General features: G+C 44.3%; 1 protein-coding gene across 5 annotated transcripts in view; it reads right to left on the bottom strand.

The window, feature by feature from the left end:
* Positions 1-27,403, bottom strand: part of TOM1L1 (target of myb1 like 1 membrane trafficking protein) — a 164,877-nt gene that overhangs the window by 13,800 nt on the left and 123,674 nt on the right. For all 5 annotated transcript variants that reach the window (XM_073588168.1, XM_073588167.1, XM_073588170.1 and 2 more), the window contains 4 exons: positions 14,580-14,682; positions 8,360-8,420; positions 7,304-7,547; positions 5,183-5,261 (listed from right to left, as the gene is read on the bottom strand). In XM_073588168.1, the coding sequence (XP_073444269.1) occupies positions 5,183-5,261; positions 7,304-7,547; positions 8,360-8,420; positions 14,580-14,682 (487 nt within the window). The remainder of the gene's footprint in view (positions 1-5,182; positions 5,262-7,303; positions 7,548-8,359; positions 8,421-14,579; positions 14,683-27,403) is intronic.

Below are 27,403 nucleotides of genomic sequence, written 5' to 3'. Positions count from 1 at the left end.
ATGCAGACATAATAGCATCTGTAAAGAAAGCTGAAGTTGAAAAGAGGAAGATGGCTTCTACAAATGGATAATGATCCTAAACACAAAATCCACAATAGACTACCTCAAAACACGCAAGCTGGAGGTTTTACAATGGCCCTCACAGTTGCCTGATTTGAACATCATTGAAATTCTGTGGCTAGACCTCAAAATAGCAGTGCATGCAAGACAAACGAGGAATCTCACAGAACTGGAAGAATTTTTCAAGGAAGAATGCATGAAAATCCCTCAGACAAGAATTGAAAGACTCTTGGCTGGCTACAAAAAGAGTTCACAAGCTGTGATATTTCCAAAAGGGGGTCCTACTAGGTACTAACCATGTAGGGTGCTTAACTGTTCACTATAACAGTAATTTTGACCAGTGGTGGGTGCCAAAACTTTACATGCCCCTGTATATTGTAGGATTTCACTCCCTCTGATAGGCATTAGGCCTTAAATAGTGTTCACAAATGCAATGCAGTTTTGGTCCAAATATGTGCAGTTTTTATTGCTTTCCACAGGTTGCAGAGCACCTGTCCAGCCTTGTCCAGGTGCTAACTAAGCAGAATAGACCCTGGGGACTTATAAACGGCTAAGCCAGCCCCAGCTTGGTCAAACAAACAGCTATTGTCCTTAGCAACCATTGATACTTGTGGTTCTATGCACACGGCCTGTGCATTTAATCATGCATGATCCCCTGGTATCCCTCTCTCTCTCTCGGCTACAGTTCACATTTTGGCTTTTCACTCATCAGCAGCATGTTCAACTCTGTTTCATCAAACAGACTGACACTCCTTCAGGAAACTGCCACATGATGAATCTACTTCCTGTTTCTTAGGGTATGTGCAGACGTTGCGGATTTTCATCCGCATCATTTTTAGTCTCCCTCACTCTAAGACACTGCATATCACACCAAAAATACCATACCAACAGTGAAGTTTAGAGATGATAACATCATGGTGTAGGTTTATTTTTCAACATATGGCACTGGAAAACTTCATATTATTGAAGAAAGAATGAACAAATGTACCAAGACATTCTTGATAAAAATCTGCTGCTATCTACTAGGATGATGAAGGTGAAATGAGATGACATTTCAGCAAGACATTTTGTCATTGCTCTCACCCCTAGAGGTACTGTACAGTAGCATGAGGCAGTGTCTATAACCCATAGAAGTTGCTCTGGTAGTGCAGCTTATCCAGGAAGGCACATCAATGCGAGCTGTGTCTGTCAACACAGTGTCCAGAGCATGGAGCAGATACCAGGAGATATGTCAATACACCAGGATTCACGGAGGGTGCCATAAGAGGGCAACAACCCAGCAGCAGGGCTGCTATCTTCTCCTTTGTGCAATGAGGAACAAGAGGAGCAGTGACAGAGCCCTGCAAAATGACCTCCAGCAGGCCACTAACAACCATGTATCTACTCAAACTGTCAGAAACAGACTGAGGGTGGTATGAGGGCCCAACATCCACAAGTGGGTGCTTAGCTCACATCCAAACACCGTGCAGGAAGATTGGCATTTACCAGAAAACACCAAGATTGGCAGATTCGACATTGGCACCCTGTGCTCTTCCCGGATGAGAGCAGGTTCACACTGAGCACATGTGACAGTCTGTGACAGAGTAGGGAAATGCCGTGGAGAATGTTGTACTGCCTGCAACATCCTACAGCATGACCGGTTTGGCAGTGGGGTAGTAATGGTGTGGGGAGGCATTTCTTTGGAGGGCCGCACAGCCCTCCATGTGCTAGCCAGTGGTACCCTGACTGCCATTAGGTACCGGGATGAGATTCTCAGACCCATTGTGAGACCATGTACAGGTGCACTGGGCCCTTGGTTCCTTCTGCTGCATGACAATGTTAGGCCTCATGTGAATGAAGTATGTCAGCAGTTCCTGCATGATGAAAGCATTGATGCTATGGACTGGCCTGCCTGTTCCCCAGACCTGAATCCGATTGAGCACATCTGGGACATCATGTCTCGCTCCATCCACCAACGTCACATTGCACCACAGACTGTCCAGGAGTTGGCGGATGCTTTAGTCCAGGTCTAGGAGGAGATCCCTCATGACAACATCCGCCGACTCATCAGGACCATGCCCAGGCGTTTTAGGGAGGTCATACAGTGACCTGGAGGCCACACGCACTACTGAGCATCATTTCCTTGTCTTGAGGCATTTCCACTGAAGTTGGATAAGCCTTTCATTTGATTTTCCACTTTGATTTTGAGTATCATTCCAAATCCAGACCTCCTTGGGATATTAATTTTGATTTACATTGATAATTTTTATGTTTTATTAGTCTCAACGTATTCCACTATGTAATGAATAAAGATATGCAACTGTAATATTTCATTCAGTAATATCTAGGATGTGGTATTTTAGTGTTCCCTTTATTTTTTGGAGGAGTGAATATACTGTATATACTCGGCTGCTTAATGAGGTACTCAGAGGAATGATTTTCATTTAATAGATGAAAAGTCTGTTTAGAATCTTATGACAGGGTACTAGATGGTTGTGCCAAATGACGTGTGGCAATAGTGTTATCCAATATACAGTGAAGCTCCTTGCCTGGTCAGGATGCAGTATTCACTGCTGGAGTCCTGACTAGCGACTGATACCGCGTCCTGACCAGGCAAGGAGTTTCACTGTATATCGGATTTACAGGGTGGGCCATTATATGGATACACCTAAATAAAATGGGAATGGTTGGTGATATCAACTTCCTGTTTGTGGCACATTAGTATATGGGAGGGGGAAAACTTTTCAAGATGGGTGGTGACCATGGTGGCCATTTTGAAGTTGGCCATTTTGGATCCAACTTTATTTTTTTCAATGGGAAGAGGGTCATGTGACACATCAAACTTATTGAGAATTTCACAAGAAAAACAATGATGTGCTTGGTTTTAACGTAACTTTATTCTTTCATGAGTAATTTACAAGTTTCTCTTTTTTTACAGCCATTGACATGTCGCAGAGGTTAACACGTGAGGAGCGGATAGAAATTGTGTTGATGTCTGGTGAACGCAGTACCTGGGTCATTGCAGCAGATTTCAATGCAAGACACCCTACGCAAGGAAACTGTCAACATTCCCATTTTATTTAGGTGTATCCATATAAATGGTCCACCCAAAAAAGTTTGCCTCATAACTGAACATAAAGTTCTGTGTAAACTGAGGGTCCTGTTCCAATTTTTGTTTTGCCCATTCTGCAAATTCAGCGTGCCGATCTGGGACACCAACCATTCCCATTTTATTTAGGTGCATCCATATAAATGGCCCACCCTGTTGTACCCTCTTATTAGATTCTAAATGGACTTTGATCAACCTTTATGGGTCACTACTTGCCTGGGAACCATCTTATATTATATAGGTTACCCCTACACTGATGAAGGTCGCTGTTAGACCAAAATGTTTCGATTCTGTACTACGGATTTGTCTTCATTTCTTCATATTCAGGCTTGTTGGCATAAACAAACAGCACTCATTATGGTCCGCATAACTTTGGGTTCTGCCTCCTCAGAATCAAGGTTCAGCTCTATTTAATAAGAGCACAGCTTTGGAGGTCAGCTCAGTTTCAGAACATACAACTCTGATTGATTTCAGAGACTAAACTTTTACCTCCTGGAACATACTCTAGGGTGGAGATATGGTGAACAGCAGTTCCACCCTACTCTTCACTGTTCACAAAAACCTGGCCCTGTTATGGCCGATTAGCTCCTCTCAGGACATAACATGATAGAGTAAACTTCCAGGTTTATCTCACTGAAGCTAATAACCTCAGTGAAACATATCTTCCTTACAGAATTTTACCAGTCACCCTCTTACAATATACATATACAGTATATATATATATATATATACAGTACATATATATACAGTATATATATAGTATATATTTATACAGTATATATATATATATATATATATAAATGTGTATATATATATATATATTTATATATATGTATACACACCATTACATTGTGGAGATGGTGAATCCGCAGGACCAAACCGCAGGCAAAACCGCAGATAATCCGCAGGTCTTTTGACCTGCGGTTTATCTGCGGTTTTTGCAAAATCCGTGCGGATTAATCCGCAGCAGATTCCGCAGCGTCTGCACACACCCTTAGAGAGGTGGCCATACAACTGTGTCCAGTCTACAGCAATCTCTACTGTCCCCACCATAGTCATGCATGGTATGTCTGGCCAAGCATGCTTCTTTTCTATATAGGGCAAGAAGAGTAATCTTTTGTCAGATATCTCTGGTGGTGAGTTAAATCCAGGAATAAGACAAGCAGTGGGTATTTAAAGTCAGAATTCCTAATGTCACTTGAAGACTTGGGAGACATTCATACACATTTGATGGCTGCTCAATCAATATCAGCATGTACAGTCAAATGTACTCCAATGTAAATGTAGGCCTCTAGACTTCTGAGCACCATGACAGAGAAGAGTTACTCAAAATATAGGTGTGGGTTTGGGCCACAATGCCAGTTATTAGAACAAAGGTTCTCCTTTGCTGTGTCTATTCAGCTCATGTTGTCTTCTCTCAGTCTGATTTTCATACAATTTTCCCCACTATACAGGTGTATTGTTATTTCTTACTTTTACACTCAACCTTCTCTAGTACTGTATATACTTCCACTATATCCATCAATAAAAAAAAAAATAAAATCAGTAAATTCAGAATCTGAAGTCCCAATCTTAGTATGGAATCACCTGGTGATCTGGAAATTGTGGGGTTCAAGTGACCGGAAACAATGTCATGTGCTCATTACATTCCACATCACAACGATGATATGACCCTAAGGGGATTGTTGGGTTACAACATCCACAGGATTGCTAATTCATATCAGATTAATGGGGATCCAACACCAGGCACCCTCACTGATTGGCTGCTATTTGCTCAATCTGATATTAATGACCTCTAGTACAGATAGGTCTTCAATATGTTGTGCACCAACAAACCTGGTTAAAAATGTCAAGCACTTTGTAAATATTTGGAGAAATATTCCCAAATGGGAGTAAATTTGTTGATTGAACAAATACTTCTTAAAAGGTAAAATGGTATGGAATAACATTGAGGCAATGAGGTTGATAGATTACATTCATAATGACAGTGGCCAAACAATACATCTGTGACACACTATATGCAGTTGTACGTACTCAGTCTTGGAGCTGTCAGCCAGTGGATCAAACTCTATGAGCTCGTAGTAATTTGGCAAGGGAGCACTTTCATTGGTACCTGAAATATACATTGGAATCTAGGTCAAACCTAAATATGATGTAAAGACATAGAATAGTCCGCATTGTTTATCATGACTTATCTGTGCATTAAAAAGCACATATATCTGCAAGACCAGTTGTGCAAAAGGCCCAGCTCACAGAATATTTCAATTGCCAAAGTAGCCTCCTTTGTTGATGTGTATGCAGGGAATGGGATGGCCTAGCTATTGAAATAAGCAGTCAGCCAGCCCCCTTCATTAAGACCATTGAAGTGCATGTAGATCTCTGCTGACATCTGGTCAAAGGAGAACCCTAACTGTATACAGCTGGGTGTTACCAGGCATGTCATGTCATCAGGGGGTCACAATGTAGGTATGGGAGACTTTTACAGCAATAATTCAATGCAAATCACTTTTTATATATACAGTAGCTACCATGATAAAAGGAGCTCTTAGTTCTATACTAACATAAGACCACATTCCACTATTATACTAATAGAAAAGATGACCTGTCTGGTTAGTCATTCTTAAAAAGTATCTAAATGTTTATTTTTTAGTTTTAACTTAAGCTACTTTTACACTTACCGCTTCTGTTGTGGCCCGTTATTGCGGCCCGTTTTTGATTGCCGTATCACCGCAATTTTTAAGGTCTGTCGCAATAACGGACCGCAAGAAAGCTTGTGAATCGCCAGTTTTCATTTTTCCAATACTATGGAAATAGTATTTGGAAAAAAAACGGCATTCCGCATAACCAGAAGTCACGGTGCACCGCAAAAGCAAACTTACGTTTGTTTTTGTGGTCCCATTGATTTTCAATGGGGACCGTGTCCATACGCCGTGAAAGAGATTGAGTAAGCTCGATCTTTTATCATGGCCGCGCAGCACACGGCGCACCGTGGAATTTTTGCGAGACGATTTTGCAGCCCCATAGAAATCTATTGGGGTCACAAAAACGGCCTGCAAAAACACGGTGAGTGTAAAAGCAGCCTTAGAAAAGTAATTTGGGAAAAATACTGTAATAGGGTCAACTAGCCTAATTTGCCTAGTTCATGTAGAAATTAGATGTAAGTACCAATTTCTTAGATATCTTAGATACCATATCTTGTGTGCTGAAGGAAATCGAGTCTACATTCTGTGCGCATATAACAGTAAATAAGGGTCCTGGAGTACTTGTGGGGAAAATAAACATGCAATTTTCTTGTCTATAAGGGTGTATAAAGGGGAATGCACTACAGTCACATTGAGAGTGCTGTGCGGGATCGGGGGCTCTGGAGCGCATCTGGGAAAAGCAGACAGACACTTCTCTACAAGGCAGTGGCGGACACAGACTGGCCCTGTGCAAGAACACCATGTGGGCCTATTGCAGTCGAATAGCTCATCAAAATACACAATTCCACCTGCTTTGGAGATGGATTTGGGACCCCTTACCTTTTGGGCCCCTTTGTGGTTGCACAGGTGGCATCAATGATATATTCGCCACTGCAGACACCTCTCTTCTCTACAAAGGTGTATAGTGGAGAATATGCTGCGGATATAGTGACAGTGCTGTGCAAGATCGGGGGTCCTGGAGTGATTGTGGGGAAAGCAGACAGGCACTTCTCTTTTCTACCAGGGTGTATAGAGGAGAAGATACTGAGGTCACAGTAAGGGCGCTCTGCAAGATCGGGGGTCCTGGAGCAATAGTGGGGAAAGTAGACAGGCACTTCTCTTTTCTACCAGTGGAATGCACTGTACAATGCCCAGTACAGACTCAGATCCTGTACTCATCTCATTGTTGCTTCCACACTCATATAAAAGGAAACCTTCACACCATGGAGACTCTGTTCCCCCCACTCCTATTCGGGAGATCTGTACTCTAGATATGGGGTATGGATCTTTGCACCTATTAAAGCACAATTTTGTACCTATTTTGATGGCAGCAATATAGGGTGATTGATTCTATTACAAAAATGTATCCTAATTCAATTTCTAGTTTAAAAACGGAAAAAAAGCAAGTTTAGATACTCTTTAATGCATGACATTACTGTCCCCAATTGCATTTGCATGGTCATCTGTTCCTCACCCTTTTGATAAGGATTATTTGGGGACTCCTTTGGCAATGGTACAACTGTAGGAGTCAGAGGTGAGGCCGCAGGAAAGAGAGGTCCATTTGTGTGTGCAGATACCGGATCTGTTAATATGGGAACTGTGGGTAAGACTGGAGTTTCATGCTGAACTAATGGGGAAAAAGGTGTCGAAGCTGGAACCCTTGGGAAAAAAGGAGGCACAGCTTGCATTGCTGGAGGGAAAGTTGTAGGATAAGCCGCCTGTAAAACATAAATCACAAAAATCACAAAGTATATTGTCCATTTTAATGTTGATGACTATTCACAGCATACATATTGCCATTAATGGTACCCACATTATGTTGGTGGAAAAGGCTTGCAATAAAGCATTTCACTTATTCCAGTCTTTGAATATGAGAATAATGTTATGCCTATGTTTCTCTACAGACCTAGTTACAGCCTTGATGGCACTGAATGCAATAATACTACAATTGTTGTATTTCAGTGTGAAAAATCTGTGTTTAGATTTAACATCCTATACATTATACATTTGGAGTGTTAGTCCCTTAAAGAGAATCTGTCACTAGGTTTTTTCTACCTGATCTGAGATCCGCATAACGTAAGGACAACCCTGCTTCCAGCGATGTATCCCATATTGGGCTTCTTAATGTAGTTTTTATAAAATCACTGTTTTATCAACAGGAGATTATCACTAGAGGACTAGTAAACCTGCTGCCAGGTAGTCCAAGCACGTCCCCCCACTGATTGGCAGCTTTCTCCTCATGTGCATAGAAGCTGCCAATCAGTGGTGGAGGAAGGGTTAAACAGAGCTCAGCACTCTGAGAGACCTGATAAATCTGCAGCAGCGATTTTATCAAAACAGTAAGTGACACATTGCTGGAATCAGGGTCTCTGTTTCTACATGATGCTGCTCTCAGATAGGGTAGCAAAAACCTGGAGACAGATTTTTTTATTGCCGTAATTATTCATGTTTAATTTAGAGACTTGTCAAAAATGTAACAAATCACAACGATATTATTGTAGATAGTATTTGCTTCATTATATAGACTTACATTATCATACAGGGGTCTTGGGGGAAGAATCGGCAATTGGTTCTGTCCTCCATATGGAAATCTGGTTAAAAAAAACAACAACTAAATTTCTAAGAACCAGCACAACAGCCAAATGGTCCGTTTTGATTTTAATCATTATCCACAACAACGTCTCCACAAGTGAAAGGACACATAGTCACTATAGTCATAGTCACTTTTCAGGTCAGGTAGGATTATTCATACAAATAGTAATTTGGATCCATATCAAGTTTTAAAACTGCTCCTTTTAAAAAAAAAAGTATGTGGAGCAACAACTGCATAACATATAATAATATATATGTTGTTCTCTAGGACCTAAATATTAACGGAAACCTGTCACTCAATTCATTCTGCCCAAACCGTGTGTTTACACAGGGAGAGACCTGTCAATCATTCGAAGTGTTATGCGAAGAAGCTGGCAGGGGGCCGTGCTATATTACGTGCCAATGCATTAGAGAAAAATATACCTGGCAACAATTAGGCAGTCAGGTTCTGATTCATGCTACTTGGGGCTTTGGTGGCATGAATCAACTGGCAGGTTCCCTTCAATGGGTTATTTTTGGGCTATACACCATCAATGTTTGATCTACGAGAGTCCTACTCCCAGGACTGAGGATAGAACGGAGCTACTTGGAGCGCCCTCACTCACCAGGGCCGTGGGGTACTCGGTACCGGGCCGGTTGATCATCTTAACGGGAGTTGTCACGGCAGCAGTGACCCGGTCCGTGGCCCTGGGGCTCCATTAAAAAAGGGGTTGTTTCAGTGTGCTTATGGTGGTGAAAGTTTATAAGTGATTCGTGACGCCACCTGTTTTGTTCGGCAATTGTTAAGCCGACGCTGCAGACAGATCCTCTGGGACAGATGGTGTAGTGCAGCAATGGTGTTATAGCCCTCCACAGGCAGGGCTGTAGTCCTAGGGCAGTGTAGGTGAAGTGACACTTAGATGGTGTTGAGCGCAGCAGGGATGTAGCGGTGTCGGACAGGCTAACGCAGGAAAAAGTGGAGGACACCAGGGCATGTAGTTCCAAAGTTTTACTCACAGTCTGTTGTGGTACAGGTGCCCGCATCTGTGCCGTGTCCTCTTGGTCAGGAGCTTAGCCAACTTCCAGGCAAGATGAAGTACTCCTTTGCAACACTCCGCCAACATATGTGCCTTTTCTGAACGTCTCCCTCTTAGCGTCTTTGAGTGAAGTACTCACAGTACTGAGTTACACTGGAGTTCCTCCTGTCAGATGTTCCTAAGAATTCTACTTGTACGGCAGACAGCTGTAGCCTGCTTCGGGGACTCCTTCTACCTAGTCTCGGCTCACTATCGTTGCTGTTGTGCCCCCAAGTCTGGTGTGGGAATAAAGTGGTCACTACTTCTATTCCTCCAGTGTCTGCTGCAGGACCATTAGTATCCATACAACCTCGGGGACCGGGCCCGGCCTTATGCTTAGAACTTGGGAAGGGTTCTTCTCTAACCCTGGTCCTTGTTCTCTTATTCTCCTCATGTTCCGTACTAATCCTTTCCTTCTCATGGAGAGTCAGGCTTTCTTTCAATGTTCCTTTCTTGTGCCAGCGGACCCAGATCACTGAGGTCTGCTGCAGCACTTCCTTCCTCCATCCCACTCAGGGGATCTCCTTTCACAGACTGACCTTGTCAGACTCCTGTGACTAACTAACTAAATCCTATCCTCTTCCCGCTCTTTTTATGTAAACTCAGCTCCACCCACCTCCCAGCACGTTTCGTGTTCCAAGCAGGGAGCCACCAAGGGGTGCTATGCTATACTCCAAGCAGGGAGCCGCCGAAGGTGCTTTGCTACACTACTTTGTGGTGTGGGGTGTAGGTGTTGGAGTGTGGTCAGGTGTCTCCACCTTACCTGGATGGTGGGGTACCACACCTCAGGAGGAGGTGCAGTACCTCTGTGGCGACTGAACCCTCAGGGGTGCCACATACCCCCCATTAAACACAGCACATCCACGGGCTGCAAAAGAAGCAAAGATGGACAAACACAGGAACATACAAAATTTTTGTAATGCTATTAAACAGTTCTTATCTAATTTTCTCAATATGAGAGTCACTCACTCTTGAACGTTGCAAGCAATTTTAACTAACTATTTATATCTTACTACAGTTCCTAATTCAAAGTGCTATTTCAAGCATTATCATCACTTTCATATTTTCTACTTTCTTTTATTAACCTTAAGTGGCAACCGTTGATACCTGGTTTGTCACCTGCAATTTTTAAATCTTTATCTTTATTCAAATTTCTTTATTAAAACATTCCTAAAAGTTATTGCTATTAACTAGATTTTATATAAAAGCTATTCTCTATCAATACTTTCATAAGGCACATTATAAAATACTTCACATCAAAACTTCAATAATTCTTGTAAGTGCTGGACACCGCTCCCAGCCGGGATCTCTTGTAGTGTCCTTTTGGTAGGAGCCATGCTCCACGATGAGGTAGTTCTTATCCATAAAAGGGCTATGTAAAACCAAGAAAGGGCACTTAAGGAGGTGCAACTATATACATCAAAGTTCTGGATCATTCAGTGTCCATGATCTCCACAGTTCAAGTGTGAGAAACGCTGCCAATAAAACTGGGCAACAAAAACAGGAAAAAACATGATGAACAAACAAAAATAATTTTAAAGCACAACGGTGCAAATACCCACCTGGGTAACAGAGTCAGTTATTTGAAATGTTATGGCTAGTTGTCCCCTTCTGGGGTTCTGGAAGCTGGTTGCTTGGGCTGCTTCCAGGGGAGATGTTCTGGGTTTCCACCTCCTGGTGGGTTGATGAATTGCCGGTATTCAGCTGGCATAGCTGCTGCCTGAGGTACAGCAGGGGTGGTGACTTGTACCAAGGGATGCTGGATTGGTACCGACGTAGCCTGGCCCACTGGTGTGGGTACAAACAGTTTTGGTAACTACTGGGGGAGGTTTTACTGCCGGGGAACACACACTTTCTCCTTCAGATAAGTTGCCAATAAGTCCTCCGGTATGCGGCGTATGTTTAGGGCGTACCAGCCGCGTAGCCCCTCATGCTGGGTAAAGGTGACATATTCCCCTGGCTGTAGGTCACGCGCTGGGTGTCCCCTCCGAAGGTGAGACTCGACATCCCTCCGGCTGAAAAATAGGTCAGAGATCCTCTGGGGGTCTGCTATGAACCCAAACCCCCGTTCGTGATTAACATTGAGGACCTGACCCCAACCTGCCGAATCCCGGGGACCATAATGTCCAGCACAGACCTTCTCCTTACGGTCCAGGTCAGGACCCAGCACTGCCAGCCTCCTCTGCTCTCGTGCCCTCTCCTCGGCTGCCAGCTGGCAGATGGTCTCCTGGCATTGGGCTCTCGTCTCCTCCTCCTCTTCCCTGGACCGGCCCCTGCCCACCGTGGACCGCGGCACCACTGTTAGGGGTTCAGGTGTTTCCCCCCGTGGACTAGTATCCCGGTCCCAGACCAAGTCCAGCACTACCTGTCCGGCCGCTGTAGCCGGTGGGCACCCACTGGCTTCCCTAGCTTCAGGAGCGACGGGCATACCTGGTGCCTCCTGGTGGTGCGGTCTTGGCTGCGGTGCAGGCATGGTGTGGCTCCTGGTGGCAGCGGTGGCGGGTGGAACTGCCCGGTTAAGTACTGGAGACGGCAGTGGAGCAGATGGTGGCTCTGGATCCGCGGAGATCTCCGGTGGGACTTGCGCAGCCATGCTAGGTCCAGGCAGGGGCTCAGCTTTCTTTGCTTCAGGCCCCAGGCCCTCAGATGACTCCTCTGGGCAGACAACGCTCAGCGGCGGTTGCAGCGCGGGGATGGTGTTGGGCGCTCCCGGTGGTATTGCAGCCTCCTCTGGCTCCAAGGGTGCTGCCTGGGGTGGAGCTTTTGCAGCGGCGACGGGTACCGGTGGTGAAGGTACCGTGGGTGTAGGCCCTTCCTGGGCGCGCTGCAGGTTCAGAGTTCATAAGATTTCTTGTCTCAGCCGCAGACGGCGGGACAACTGCGCTATCTCATCCTCCAGCTGCTGACGGTCCAGATGGGAAGCCAGATTGGAGCCTTCAGCCATTGCACCGGGGAGGTTCTGCTTAATCTCCCTTTGCTCTTCAGGCCTCCTCTCTCCTTTCATCATGGCGTTCTCCCCTTCTTCTTCCTGTCTGGCCTCTTTTCCTGCCACCGGCTCCCGCTCCTCCTTCTGGGGTGGCATCTTCTTCCTACTCCTCCATACCAGGCCAGTATACGGACCCCTCGGGGAGTGGGCCATGTTGCTGTCACATAGAAGTTTAGACAGGGGAGGCCCAGGGTCTTTTCTTAGGACCACCCATGTTGTCACGCTCTTCTTCTCCGTGCTGGCGACCATTTTTAGCGTTCATTTTACAGTCTATCAAATTGGGTCTTTTGCACATTTCCACAAACTTTTAAGTCCAATAAATCGTAGGCACACAGAACCCGGTGGCACCGGGTCTCGTTATCCTGTTCATGACGCCAAGTTGGAGCGCCCTCACTCACCAGGGCTGTGGGGTACTCGGTACCGGGCCGGTTGAGCATCTTAACGGGAGTTGTCACGGCAGCAGTGACCCGGTCCGTGGCCCTGGGGCTCCATTACAAAAGGGGTTGTTTCAGTGTGCTTATGGTGGTGAAAGTTTATAAGTGATTTGTGACGCCACCTGTGGTGTTCGGCAATTGTTAAGCCGACGCTGCAGACAGATCCTCTGGGACAGATGGTGTAGTGCAGCAATGATGTTATAGCCCTCCACAGGCAGGGCTGTAGTCCCAGGGCAGTGTAGGTGAAGTGACACTTAGATGGTGTAGTGTCGAGCACAGGAGGGATGTAGCGGTGTCGGACAGGCTGACGCAGGAATAAGTGGAGGACACCAGGGCATTTAGTTCCAAAGTTTTACTCACAGTCTGTTGTGGTACAGGTGCTCGCATCTGTGCCGTGTCCTCTGGGTCAGGAGCTCAGCCAACTTCCAGGCAAGATGAAGTACTCCTTTCCAACACTCCGCCAACATATGTGCCTTTTCTGAACGTCTCCCTCTTAGCGTCTTTGAGTGAAGTACTCACAGTACTGAGTTACACTGGAGTTCCTCCTGTCAGATGTTCCTAAGAATTCTACTTTGTACGGCAGACAGCTGTAGCCTGCTTCGGGGACTCCTTCTACCTAGTCCCGGCTCACTATCATTGCTGTTGTGCCCCCAAGACTGGTGTGGGAATAAAGTGGTCACTACTTCTATTCCTCCAGTGTCTGTTGCAGGACCATTAGTATCCATACAACCTCGGGGACCAGACCCCGGCCTTGCACTTAGAACTTGGGAAGGGTTCTTCTCTGACCCTGGTCCTTGTTCTCTTATTCTCCTCACGTTCCATACTAATCTTTCCTTCTCATGGAGAGTCAGGCTTTCTTTCAATGTTCCTTTCTTGTGCCAGTGAACCCAGATCACTGAGGTCAGCTGCAGCACTTCCTTCCTCCATCCCACTCCGGGGATCTCCTTTCACAGACTGACCTCGTTAGACTCCTGTGACTAACTAACTAAATCCTATCCTCTTCCCCCTCTTTTTATGTAAACTCAGCTCCACCCACCTCCCAGCACATTTCGTGTTCCAAGCAGGGAGCCACCAAGGGGTGCTATGCTATACTCCAAGCAGGGAGCCGCCAAAGGTGCTTTGCTACACTACTTTGTGGTGTGGGGTGTAGGTGTTGGAGTGTGGTCAGGTGTCTCCACCTTACCTGGATGGTGGGGTACCACACCTCAGGAGGAGGTGCAGTACCTCTGTGGCGACTGAACCCTCAGGGGCGCCACATACTGTATCAGGAATAGTTTCCTGTTCAGACTAGTAGACATTTTCCAGAAGTGAAAATTAAAGGAAACCTTGTGTTTGCCCAGCCACAGTGGCCTCTTTGTTATTTGGCAACGGTCCCAGAGGTTGATCCCCACCAGTCAAACACAGCTTATCAATGTCTCCACTGTGATGGATTTTAGAGTCAGTGTCAGACTGAAGAACATTGGGTCCACCGGAGGATTTGATTCTGAGGGCCCACCATTCGCCCCCACTGAAGAGCGCCATAGCAGCTGCAAGGTTTGCACTATGAACACTCCTGAAGGAGAAGCCAGGGCCCACTGGAGGATTCGCCAGTTCTCTGGTGGGCCAGTCCAACCCTGTTTAGAGTCCATTCATCCAACAATTTTGATAGCCGACATAATTAGAATAAAATAATTCTTTACTTACGGAGTATTTACAGCCTCTTTTAGTTCCAGAAGGTCCATCTGTGGGTACATAAAGATTTTGCTCCTCTCGTAAGTTGGTGGTGGTTGTTCCATGATTCCACTATCTGCAATGTAATGTAAGCATGGTTGTCAATGACATGTGCAGAAAATAACATGAACTTGTCTTCAATATCTTCTTAGTAATGAAATTCACCAATCATCCTAAAAAAGAATTTAAAATTGGATATTGAATTGACTTCTTAAGCCATATTTATGCAAATTAGCTGTCTCCTAAAGGACAACCAGTACTTCCTCTGAAGCTAAACCATATTTAAAGGGCACTCAGAGAAGGTCACTGGTAAAATACTGGAGGGGAGATATGCATCTCTCAGGATGTTAGCCTTAATGATATGAACCAGGAAAAATGCTCCAACATGCTAAGTGCTGAGAGGGGTTAATCGGCCATATTAAGGGATGGATTTTTGTGAACAGCTGAAGAGTAGGTGGGACGCTGTTTCGTGTGCGAAGAAAGGAAACCATACTCAGATAGTAAACAATGATTAAATGGCAAGTGAGGCCTACAGCAAAAGTTATCTATACTAGATAAGAATATAAAATGTAGTCAGACCTGAGGGTAATAGAAGAGACGATGAGCAGGCTGGGGCATGTGTTCTCCTACGGGGAATTGAAGATGCAGTGGCACACCAAGGAGGGTCCGGCCCTGCCATGTCAAGCAGCAGCATGCGGTCTGAAGCGACATTTTGCTAAGGTAACAGCACACACACCTAGACAGGATCCACCTTTTTCTGCAGTGTGGGAGGGCGCAGACCATCGGCCATCACCGCTGTGACTGTAATGTTTTAATGCAATGTGCAACAAAAATGATAAGTAGGGCAAAATACACTGAATGTGAAATACATTTTCAAGAAATTCAGTTTCCTGGGTAACCAGTTCTTAGGTCAGGCAAGGAAAAATCCAAAGTGCTATAGGATCTCCCGGAGCCTGATAATTAAGCCGCTCACTTGGGTTACTCTGACAACTGCTGAAATCTCACACACAGCTTTGTGTAGAATAAGACTTTTATTTAATAGATAAACTCCTTCAGGTCTTCACATTAAACAGATGGTGTAGAGATGTCATCCTGGGAGCGCTGTTCACAGTGATATGTGAACCATTTTCTAATATTGCAGGGTCTGTCACTTTCTACCTGCCCTCCATGTTTTTGGTAGTGACCTGTCACTTTCAAGACTGGATCCAGAGCAAAATAAATCTAAATTCCAGCACTCGTCTTCTAGGTAAAATGCTTTTAGTGTTTATTACATTATGTTAAAACTCGGTGAAATATAAAAACTTATGGCTATGCTTATTTGAACTTGGAATATTTACAGTTTTTTTTATCTTACTGGGTTTTAATATAATGTAATAAAGAAGTTTTTTACCTAAAAGCTGGATCATCAGTGTGCTCTAGATCCACTAAACAGCACCCACAATTCAACCGGGATGGTTTGTTCCTCTACACCCTCAATGAAATATATTAGTATATGAACACCTTCAATATATTTAGGTGAACTGAGAAAAACATTTTTTCCTTTTTTGCATGATCTGTCACTCTCTTCTTGCCTTATTGTGTTGTGCGGCTATTGTCACTCACTACCTACCCTCAATGTGTAGTGTGATGTTTGTGACCTTCTATCTGCCTCATTATGTAGTGTGAGATCTGTTACTTTCTACCTGCACTCCATCATATGTTTTGATCTGTCACTCTCTACCTGCCATTCATGTGTAGTTTGGGATCTGTCACTTTCTACCTACCCTCCATGTGTAAGGTGGAGTCTGTTACTCTACTTGCCCTCCATGTATATTTTGGGATCTGTCACTCTCTACCTGCCTTCCATGTATAGTGCATGGTCTGTTACTTGCTGTTTGCCTCAATGTGTAGTACAGGGCCTGTTCCTTCTACTTGCCTTCATTTGTAGTGTGGGGTCTGTCACTTGCTACATGCCTTATTGTGTAATGTGGAGTCTGTCACTGTCTACCTGCCCTTCTTGTGTAGTGTAGGGACTGTCATTTGCTACTTGTCTCATTGCATAGTGCGAGATCTGTTGTTCTCTACCTGCCCTCCATCTGTCACTCTACTTGCACTCCATTTACAGTGTGGGGTCTGTCACTTGCTATTTGGCTCATTGCATAGTGTAGGATACATATCTTTATGACCCCCAAAGCACTGCTCTAACAGCGAGAAATTGTGTCTGGAAGTGCATTGGGGTGTGATGATGCACCTCTAGCTCTTCAGTCTCTTTTCCTACCTAGAAGCACCCTCCTCTGTCTGATTGACAGATTGTTTGCTTGGGTACACAGCCACTGACCTGTCAGTTGGGCAGGGACAGATGCTGAGATGCCAGAAGCCCCAATGCACTTCCATGCACAACTTTAAAACTCAAATCCTCGCTGCTGGTGTAGTGCTTTGAGGTCATAAATCCCGCGCGGCACCGCTCATTGGATCTGCCGGTGGGGTGGGGGATTCAAATCCCCCGCCAAAGCTGCGTGGCACCGCTCATTGGCTGAGCCGCCCACTGGCGGATGTTCATTTCACCGCACTCCCGATGCAATAGCATTGGGCCTATTTCTAGTCAGTCATACTTGTCATCTTTTCATATGTGTTTTACACTAAAGTGAAGTGAAGTGTGCCATCATAACTGTTTCTGTCCCCTACATGTGCATCCCGTCCTCTCACCCCCAATCCTGATATAATATGCATGGTCCTCTCACCACCCAATCCTGATATGCATGGTCCTCTCACCCCCAGTCCTGATATGCATTGTCCTCTCACCCCCAATCCTGATATACATGGTCCTCTCACCCCCCAATCCTGATATGCATGGCCCTCTCACCCCCAATCCTGATATACATGGTCCTCTCACCCCCCAATCCTGATATGCATGGTCCTCTCACACCCCAATCCTGGTATGCATGGTCCCCTCACCCCCAATCCTGATATGCATGGTCCTCTCACACCCCAATCCTGGTATGCATGGTCCCCTCACCCCCAATCCTGATATGCATGGTCCTCTCACACCCCAATCCTGATATGCATGGTCCTCTCACACCCCAATCCTGGTATGCATGGTCCCCTCACCCCCAATCCTGATATGCATGGTCCTCTCACCCCCCAATCCTGATATGCATGGTCCTCTCACACCCCAATCCTGGTATGCATGGTCCCCTCACCCCCAATCCTGATATGCATGGTCCTCTCACACCCCAATCCTGGTATGCATGGTCCCCTCACCCCCAATCCTGATATGCATGGTCCTCTCACACCCCAATCCTGATATGCATGGTCCTCTCACACCCCAATCCTGGTATGCATGGCCCCCTCACCCCCCAATCCTGATATGCATGGTCCTCTCACACCCCAATCCTGGTATGCATGGTCCCCTCACCCCCAATCCTGATATGCATGGTCCTCTCACACCCCAATCCTGATATGCATGGTCCTCTCACACCCCAATCCTGGTATGCATGCTCCTCTCACCCCCCTATCCTGATATTCAAGCAACACCTCACCCTCCCCATCATGGTATGCATGGTCCTCTCAACCCCAATCCTGATATGCATTGTCCCCTCACCCCCCTATCCTGGTATGCAAGCAACACCTCACCCCCCTATTATGGTATGCATGGTCCTCTCACCCCCTATCCTGATATGCATGGCCCTCTCACCCCCCCTATCCTGATATGTATGGTCCTCTCACCCCTATTAAACTGCACTCATACAAAAAAACACAAAACATTTATACTCACCTTTCTTCCCTGTACTCCAGCGCTGTCCCGTTCTGCCGTGGGAGGAGTGCCGGAGTACGTGCATGCCTATACCGCGCTGTATACTGGAATACTTGAGTATTCTAATATGGCGATCGGCGTAGTTCCGGCCGTGGTGGATTGTGAGATAGCGACACAATCGCCGGAAGCTGTGACATAGCCGATTGGCAATTATATATTAGATAACACATAGAAATGTTATAAATCCTCACCTATCCCCACGCTTTCCATCATACAATCCTCAAATTGTAACCAATTCTTTGTACCCCATGAATCATCATTACTGTATTTGCCACAAGCTGGTAGACCAGCGCAGTAGAATTTATGGGGATGATTCATAATGTCATTGTGATCAACAGTGTCGGGGTGATCAAAACTGGTATAAAGGCCAGGTTCAGGAACCTTGTCAGTCCTAATTATCTGTGTGCTACAGCAATGGCAAAAAACTAAGATTTGTATTGATTACTTGTTTTCTTGCTGAACTTTGTATATCTGATTAATACGAGCACTGAGGCGGACATTGCGTTAGATAACTCGACACGCAAAGCAGGAGAGGTGTGTGCATTTACATTAAGGTCATTCCGCCTGAATACTCACTCAGATGGATCAATAGCAATGTGCACAGCAGGTGGAAAACCACTCACACAACAATGACAAGAGGGGGATTGAAAGGGTTCTCATGAGAGCCAGGCTGTTCTTTTTAATAGTCATTTAGAAAGGTTATGTGAGGGTGGAGAGGAGTCATGACTTCAGATGCTGCGGAGCTAAGTGTGTGATCCACATCTACTTAATATATACCCACGGTACTGTAAAACAGGAACCTGGATGCAATGCACAGGTAACGCAAAGCAGGAACAGTTAATGATCCATATATTTCTATTAAAAGGCAGTAGTAGTTTTACAGTAATTTAAAGTAGCTCTGAACAATTAGTGATAATAATAAAGCAAGTCAAAAATGAAAAATTAAGTCTAGAATGTCTGATAAAGTCCTTCACTGTATAGCTTTAATGTTCTCTTTAGCAAAGGTGGTGCTCCCATTCAGAGGAGTCACCATGTGAGTTCTCTCTGTCAATCTGGCTCTAGCAGGGGTCACTGGGTTTTCCCGCTAGGCCGCAAGTCTCTCTCTGACGTAGTATATTGAAGTGCATTGAGCCTCCCAAGTCCCCTCACAATCTATTGCCTTAATCCCAGCTGACTACGGTAACGTAGGTTATAACGGGAAGTGCCCACTCGCGCTGTTCCTTTGTAATCGCAGTCGTGCCTCTCCTGTCGAAGTTCCCTCACGGACCTTCTCGGCTTGACTGTCGGTGTAAATCTCTTGGGGTGGGTGCAAAAAGGATGAGCTCTTGGCTCCTGAGAGGCGACACCTGGTCTCTGAAGTTTGGCCAACGTGGGGCGCGAATCCCGGTCCTGACTATCTCAGACGGAACTAGGAGTCTTGGTCTTTCCAGGCAGTGACTGAACTCTTGGTGGTGTAGAGTTTCCATTGGGGCTTCGCTGTCTTCTCTGGCGCCAAATCTGCCTACGGCTTGGCGCGCAGGGCTTTTATATCAAGGAAATCTCTTATCTGGGTCACCTGATCAGGTCCTGCACACAAAGCTACTCCCCCTGCAAATCTTCCACCACCAATAAGTTCCACTTGATGTCATCTGGCCAGAAGGTGGCAGTCTCTCTTTACTGATGCCAAATTCTGCAAGGTCTCTTCAGGGATATCACTGCTTCCTCTTACAGTACACCAAGCCTACAATATCATCATGCCTTTGTGAACACTTCTCCACAAGTTGCATGATACTGACTTAGTGCTATGGTAGTCTACCATCTAAAGATAAATGGCACTGGATAAAGGACCAAAAGCATGTGTACTGGGTGCCTGGGCCTGGCAATACCAACAGTTACCAGCAATTTTACACAGGACTGCAATTAAACCTAATGTGGTGTCTCATGGAAATTATCACAAAGTACTGACATTACAACTGCAAAGTGTTAGTGGCATTTAGGTGGGCTAATAATTGGTAAATGAGCGTGCATAAGAATAATCATTCCTATCGGCCCATGTAAAAATGCCATTGATGAATGACAAATGCAGAATACACGCATTCGTCAGGTGATCGGATCTTTTATATTGGAATAAAATTCAGCATTATCAGCAGCACATCACCTGGTGCACACATAGGATACACTGTCAATCACATGATTCTGTAGTATGGGGAGACATTGATTGTATTCTCTGTTTCGATCAGTATTAGAGCTAGTGCAAATCAATTTGAAGGACTTAGGGTTCCGTTACACTACGCGATGCACCAGCGATCCCAACAACGATACGACCTGGTAAGGATCGCTGGTGCGCCGCTAAATGGTCGCTAGTGAGCTGTCTTACAGGCGATCGTTGGTACCTTGCCACACAGTGGCTATTCAGACGACTCCCGCCTGCGTCCATAAGTTCTGAGTCGCCAACGAGGTCGCTCGTCGGCGTCCCGCTGGCCAGCACGTATCTCGGTGTTTGACGCCGATGAGCGACCTCGGCGTCAAACACTGAGATGCGTGCTGGCCAGCGGGATGCCGTCGATGAAAAAAATCGCCCATGCCATTCGAGCATGATCAGCGAGATCGCAGCGGGGGCCTGGTCACCGCTGCGTGTCACATGAAGGGAGATCGCTGTTGCATCACAAAATCGGTGGCGCTTCAGCGATCTCGCTATGTGAGACGGGGGCTTTAGTCCAGCAACCAGGTTAGTAATCTCTGGCCACTGAATGGGGGCGGGAGATCCGCTTGTTACCTGCCAGCATCCACAGCTCTTCTTTTGATTAAACTGGCTGGCACATGAGGCTGGCTAATCCAAAGAAGAGCCACAGATGCTGGGCTGTAGGAGGTAGCTCTTATTTCTCTTGTCCAGTGGCCAGAGATTAATAACCTGGCTGCTGGACTGGTTCCTGCAAATCAGTTCACACTAAGGGTGCTATCAGATGGCCATATAAATTAGTCCGAGATCGGACCTCAATGCACAGACTGGCTGGGGTCTCCCAACCAAAGCATGACAGCTCCATAGAATTATAGGAACTTGTCACACTCAAGTAATCTATGCACTGTGGTCAGACCTAGGACTGATTTACAGATACATCTGAATGTGACCTAGTCAGTATTCATCGACTTGATTGAACAGGCTCGCCTGTATACAAGCACTTGCATATAGTTAACTGACACTTGTTGATGGGATTGGTTTGACCACTTAAAATGTAATTTTAAAAGGAATCTGTCAGCAGGTTTTTATTATGTAATCTGAGGACAGAATGAGGTAGGGTTAAAACACAGATTTCAAGGATGTGTCACTTATCAGGCTGTGTGCAGTTGTTTACCTACAGTGAATATTTTATCACAAGGACATTATCATTGCTTGATTAGCTGCCTTGTGCCAAGTAGTCCGAAAATGCCCCCTCTTGTGATAAGCAGCTCACTGTCAATAGACAATGTACATACCAAGCCTGGAGTGGACAGAGTTGTTGTATAGTTTGGTTCCAGAAGAAACTTGTGACAGTAGATTATATGGGGTAATTCAACTTTTACTGTATCGTCACAGAACATGAGGTACATGCATCAGCCTCTCAATACAGCATAACAGGAAGTCTGAAGGACCTATTACCAGAGAGAAAATGAAACCAAAGTATATGCATTACATTTAACTAAGCATATAACAGTAACAACATCACCATCTACTGTCAGAAAAGTGTAAACTCACGCATAAATAAGTCTGTATCTGTTGCATATCTGCCAACAAGGGTTAGCTTTCTAAGCTCTGTTGCATGATTCAGCTAAGGCTCTGTTCACATGTCCAGTAATCATATGTTAGAACGGATCCAGCAGCAATCCGTAGACAAAAAAATGTTGTGCAGACACAATTTTTTGGTCCGCATGAAAAAAACTGATGTCAACTGAATCTGTTTTTTTGGCATTGAAGTCCATGGAGAACAGATCCGTTAAATAGCCATTCATTTTTTTGTTACTGGATCAGTTTCAAATGGAAGAAAATGGATGGCTAATTAAATAATCCATTTTCCATAGACTTCATTGTTTAAAAAATGGATCCAACTGAAATCAGTTTTTTAAAAACGGACTAAAAAGTTGTGTCTGCAAAACTTTTTTACCAATGGATTGCTGCTGGATCCATTCTAATGAATGATTACTGGACACGTGAACAGAGTCTAAGAACTCGGATTGTGACACACAGTAAACCCTTTTCCTACGTTACGCTGCTCTCAGACGAGGTAGCAGAAACCTGCTGTCAGATTCCCTTTAAATTCAGCCCCAAGTAAAAAGCTTTTAGTTCTTTCTAGCTTGCCTGCCAAATGCCTTGCAGCACGGACTGGTTGTAGCATTGCATCGGTTAATAAGCGAGCAGGAACACTCACGGTACTAGGTCCTCGTTACATTAGAACGGATATGCTCTATGATAGCTATTTGTACAGCGTCTCCACAATGTGACAAGGACAAGGCATTTACACTCTCTAATGTGACAAGTATGTGGTGTTTAATTACTATTCCAGCTACGTGTAAGCTTACTCAGCATGTACCCTATGCATCCGGTCCCTGTGCAGTAAGTCAGGATGTTCTTCTGCCCTAAGGGGCCCAATTATCCGGCCCGTTGAAGAGGACACATAGAACTCTATTGATTAGCTATGGAAGAGGCTGCAAATGTAATTCTTAAAGAACCCTGTAGCTTCTCTTACAATTCCTACATGAACTGTGCCACTGGCACCTGACAATGACTGGTTTTAAAAAGCTCTTGTTATCTTTAATATTTCTGTATGGTGGGTTCGATACAGTTTATTTGAATTAAATGTGATTTCCGGATTCAGTGAATAACGATTATAAAAAAATTATCTCTGCTTGCTACAGGAAAGATGTATATCTTTGTACCGTGTTAGCCAGTGGATAGAAAAATATTCAGGATTGAGAGTCCTCAGTAGTTGATACCTTTTAATGGCTAACTGAAAAGATGGTAACACATTGCAAGCTTTCGAGACTACTCAGGTCTCTTCATCAGGCTAGACTAATACAAAATCTGAAGTCACATATTTATGCACAATGCAGCCTAGAAAAAATGCAATAGATGCAATTCTCCCTCTCCCATATTGATAGTTCTGCTTCACGTCACTTGTCTTATCTATTGCATTTTTTCTAGGCTGTATTGTGCATAAATATGTGACTTCAGATTTTGTATTAGTCTAGCCTGATGAAGAGACCTGAGTAGTCTCGAAAGCTTGCAATGTATTACCATCTTTTCAGTTAGCCATTAAAAGGTATCAACTACTGAGGACTCTCAATCCTGAATATTTTTCTATCTCTGCTTGCTGTAATTAAATAAAAAAAAATCAGGTCCTGATCATGTGACTGAGACATAGTGACCTGTCTTGTTACATTATCGGATCAAAAACAAAAGTAGAAAACATGTACATCTATATTACTTTTCAGTCTTTGCAGCTCAAGGGTCTTATTGAAGAGAAAAATGAGTGTCATGCCTAAGACCTGTTTCACATGTCCTGATATTTCCGGTACCGGAAAGACTAGTACCGGACATATCTGTGTCCGTGTGTGTAATATTTGTGGCATACTTGTGGCAACCGTGTGCCGCCCATGTGCCACATCAGTACCACACGTATCGGCGTCTGGAAGGAAGTGGTACAGTTAGCGCTGTTCCCCGGTGTGGGCTGCTGAAGACCGCTCTCATCATAATGATGGCAGTTATATTCAAGTGATAACAGTGAGAGCAGGAGTCGGTTGATGGGACTACTACTCCCATCAGCCTAAAACTGTATTTTTGATAACCAGCCAGACAAAACTGACAGCTGCGGGCTGCAACCCTCAGCTATCAACTTTACCATGGCTGGTTATCAAGAATAGAGGGGTCCCCACCCTATTTTTAAAAATTGATTTTAATAAATAATTTAAAAAATGGAGTGGGATAGCAGTCCACAGCTGCCCAGAAAAGACATATCTATTAGATGCACCAATTCTGGCGCTTTGCCTGGCAGTTCCCACTTGACCTGTAGCGATGGCAAGTGGGGTTCATATTTGTGGGGCTGATGTCACCTTTGTATTGTCTATCAATATCAAGCATACGGGTTAGTAATGGAGAGGCATCTGTAACTGTACTGGTGCTTCCCAGGTGCCGATACGTGTGCGGAACGTTTTGCAGCCCGTGCTGCTGTTGAAAAAACAAACATGTCAGCGTATTTTTCCCAAGGACACATGGTCCGTGGAAACACACTGACATGTGTTCAGACCCATTCACGTGAATGGTTCTACATGTGTGTCTTTGGTACATGTGAAAACTGTCACCACATGTATCGGACACACTGATGTCTGAAAGAGACCTAAAGAAGCATAATATTGTAGACGGACATGATGAGGTTAAACACTTTATGAAGTTCTGCTGACTCTTTGCTCAGTGAATCAGCAGGGATCCCAGCTCAGAATCCTCAGGATACCTTCTGATATGTCCCTAGGCCCTAGCAATTAATTTTCCCAAGGGGGCACATGAGAGACAGTGACTGATGTGGAGGGCTGAACCAATAGGCTGAAATTAAATTTGCTCAATATTAATATTAACATATTAAGTCCTTCACCTCAAAAAACAATTTTTACCTTCCTGACCAGGCTAAATTTTCCAATTCTCAGCAGTGTCACTCAGGTATGCTTTAACGGATCCCAGTGATTCTGAGCTAGTTTTATTGAGACACTTTCTACTTTATGGTAGTGGTAAATTTAGGTTGATAAGATTTGCATTTATTAATAAAAATATCAAAAATTTTGCAAAAAAAAGTGAAAATTTTGCACTTTTCAAACTTTTAATTTTTATTCCTTTAGCAAACTTGTTAATAGGGATGCATCATCCACACGAAGCAAGGAGTAGGACGGCATCGCAAGTAGAAGGGAGGTCCCCGACAAAGACCAGCGACACCTTTTGGACCGCCCCAAGTTGAGTATAATAAAAGGTATTTTTCTTGCAGGTTGGATTGGGGGCAGATATATAACATTATAAAATGCTGTATATCAGGCCAGAAAGGTGGTGGTATTATCTCATATTGGTCAAACCTGGTAACAAGTTCCCTTTAAATCAGATACTTATATCGAACAAAATACTTTAGTTAATAAATTAGCTGAAGAGCCCGGCGTTGCTCGGGCATAGTAACTAACTGTGGTTAGTTATAACAAATTATAACGATTATCCTCCATCCCATAGTCCCGTGCCCATATACCCATCATACATATACACCATCCCATAGTCCCATGCCCATATACCCATCACACATCCTCCATCCCATAGTCCCATGCCCATACACCCATCATACATATCCTCCATCCCATAGTACAGTACCCATATACCCATCATACATATCCTCCATCCCATAGTCCCGTGCCATGGTGACTATGATGTCAGGTTGCAACCATTCTGACATCATCGTCGCCATGGCAACATATTATGACATCATCGTCACCATGGCAACAATTATGACATCATCTTCGCCATGGCAACCTTTATAACATATTCGTCGCTATGGCAACTTGTTATGACAGCATAGTCACCACCATCGCCATGGCAACCATTATGACATCATCGTCGATACACACACACATACACATATATAGTGCCTTGCGAAAGTATTCAGCCCCCTGGTACTTTTGAACCTTTTTCCACATATCATGCTTCAAACATAAATATACCAAATGTAAATGTTTGGTGAAGAATCATCAACAAGTGGAACACAATTGTGAAGTTGAACAAAATTTATTGATTATTTTAAATTTTTGTGGAAATTCAAAAACTGAAAAGTGGGGCGTGCAATATTATTTGGCCCCTTTAACTTAATACTTTGTTGCGCCATCTTTTTCTGTGATTACAGCTGCAAGTCACTTGGGGTATGTCTCTATCAGTTTTGTATAACGAGAGACTGAAATTCTTGCACATTCTTCCTTGGCAAACAGCTCGAGCTCAGTGTGGTTTGATGGAGATCGTTTGTGAACAGCAGTTTTCAGCTCTTTCCACAGATTCTCGATTAGATTCAGGTCTGGACTTTGACTTGGCCATTCTAACACCTGGATATGTTTATTTGTGAACCATTCCATTGTAGATTTTGCTTTATGTTTGGGATCATTGTCTTGTTGGAAGACAAATCTCTGTCCCAGTCTCAGGATAAGTGCCAGAAAAGGCGAATCCTATAGCTGCGCCTTTTCTGGGGTGTCTGGGGGCAGATTTTTGCAGCCGGGGTGGGGCCAAAAACAATGGTCTCTCTCAAGGCTATTAAAATCTGCCCTCACGCACCTGCTTTACCTGTCTGGTTGCGATTTTGCTGCGGGAGCCCACACATTTTTTTCCAACGAATTAACCCATTAATTTAACATCCAGACGTCCCAAATTTTACACACAAGCCCTACTTTAATTATTAGTCAGGGACATATAAAAAATACTTGAAATGAAATGGTTTACTGTATGTAAACCATGTGTCATTTCATGTCGGGTTTGGGAATGATTTTACAGAAGCCGGTAATTGAATTAGCGGCTATTCTGCTATGTAGAACTGTATGAAATATATATATATATATATATGTGTGTCTCAATGACATGTACTTTATATATATATATATATATATATATATATATATATATATATACACAGTATATACAGTGGGGAAAAAAAGTATTTAGTCAGTCAGCAATAGTGCAAGTTCCACCACTTAAAAAGATGAGAGGCGTCTGTAATTTACATCATAGGTAGACCTCAACTATGGGAGACAAACTGAGAAAAAAAAATCCAGAAAATCACATTGTCTGTTTTTTTTTCATTTTATTTGCATATTATGGTGGAAAATAAGTATTTGGTCAGAAACAAGCAATCAAGATTTCTGGCTCTCACAGACCTGTAACTTCTTCTTTAAGAGTCTCCTCTTTCCTCCACTTATTACCTGTAGTAATGGCACCTGTTTAAACTTGTTATCAGTATAAAAAGACACCTGTGCACACCCTCAAACA

Source organism: Dendrobates tinctorius, unplaced genomic scaffold, assembly GCF_039654945.1.
Source record: "Dendrobates tinctorius isolate UK_male_01 unplaced genomic scaffold, ASM3965494v1 ptg000103l, whole genome shotgun sequence".
Taxonomy (NCBI): Eukaryota; Metazoa; Chordata; class Amphibia; order Anura; family Dendrobatidae; genus Dendrobates; species Dendrobates tinctorius.
Note: the sequence above shows the minus strand (reverse complement) of the source record. Positions and strands in the feature narration are given on the sequence as shown.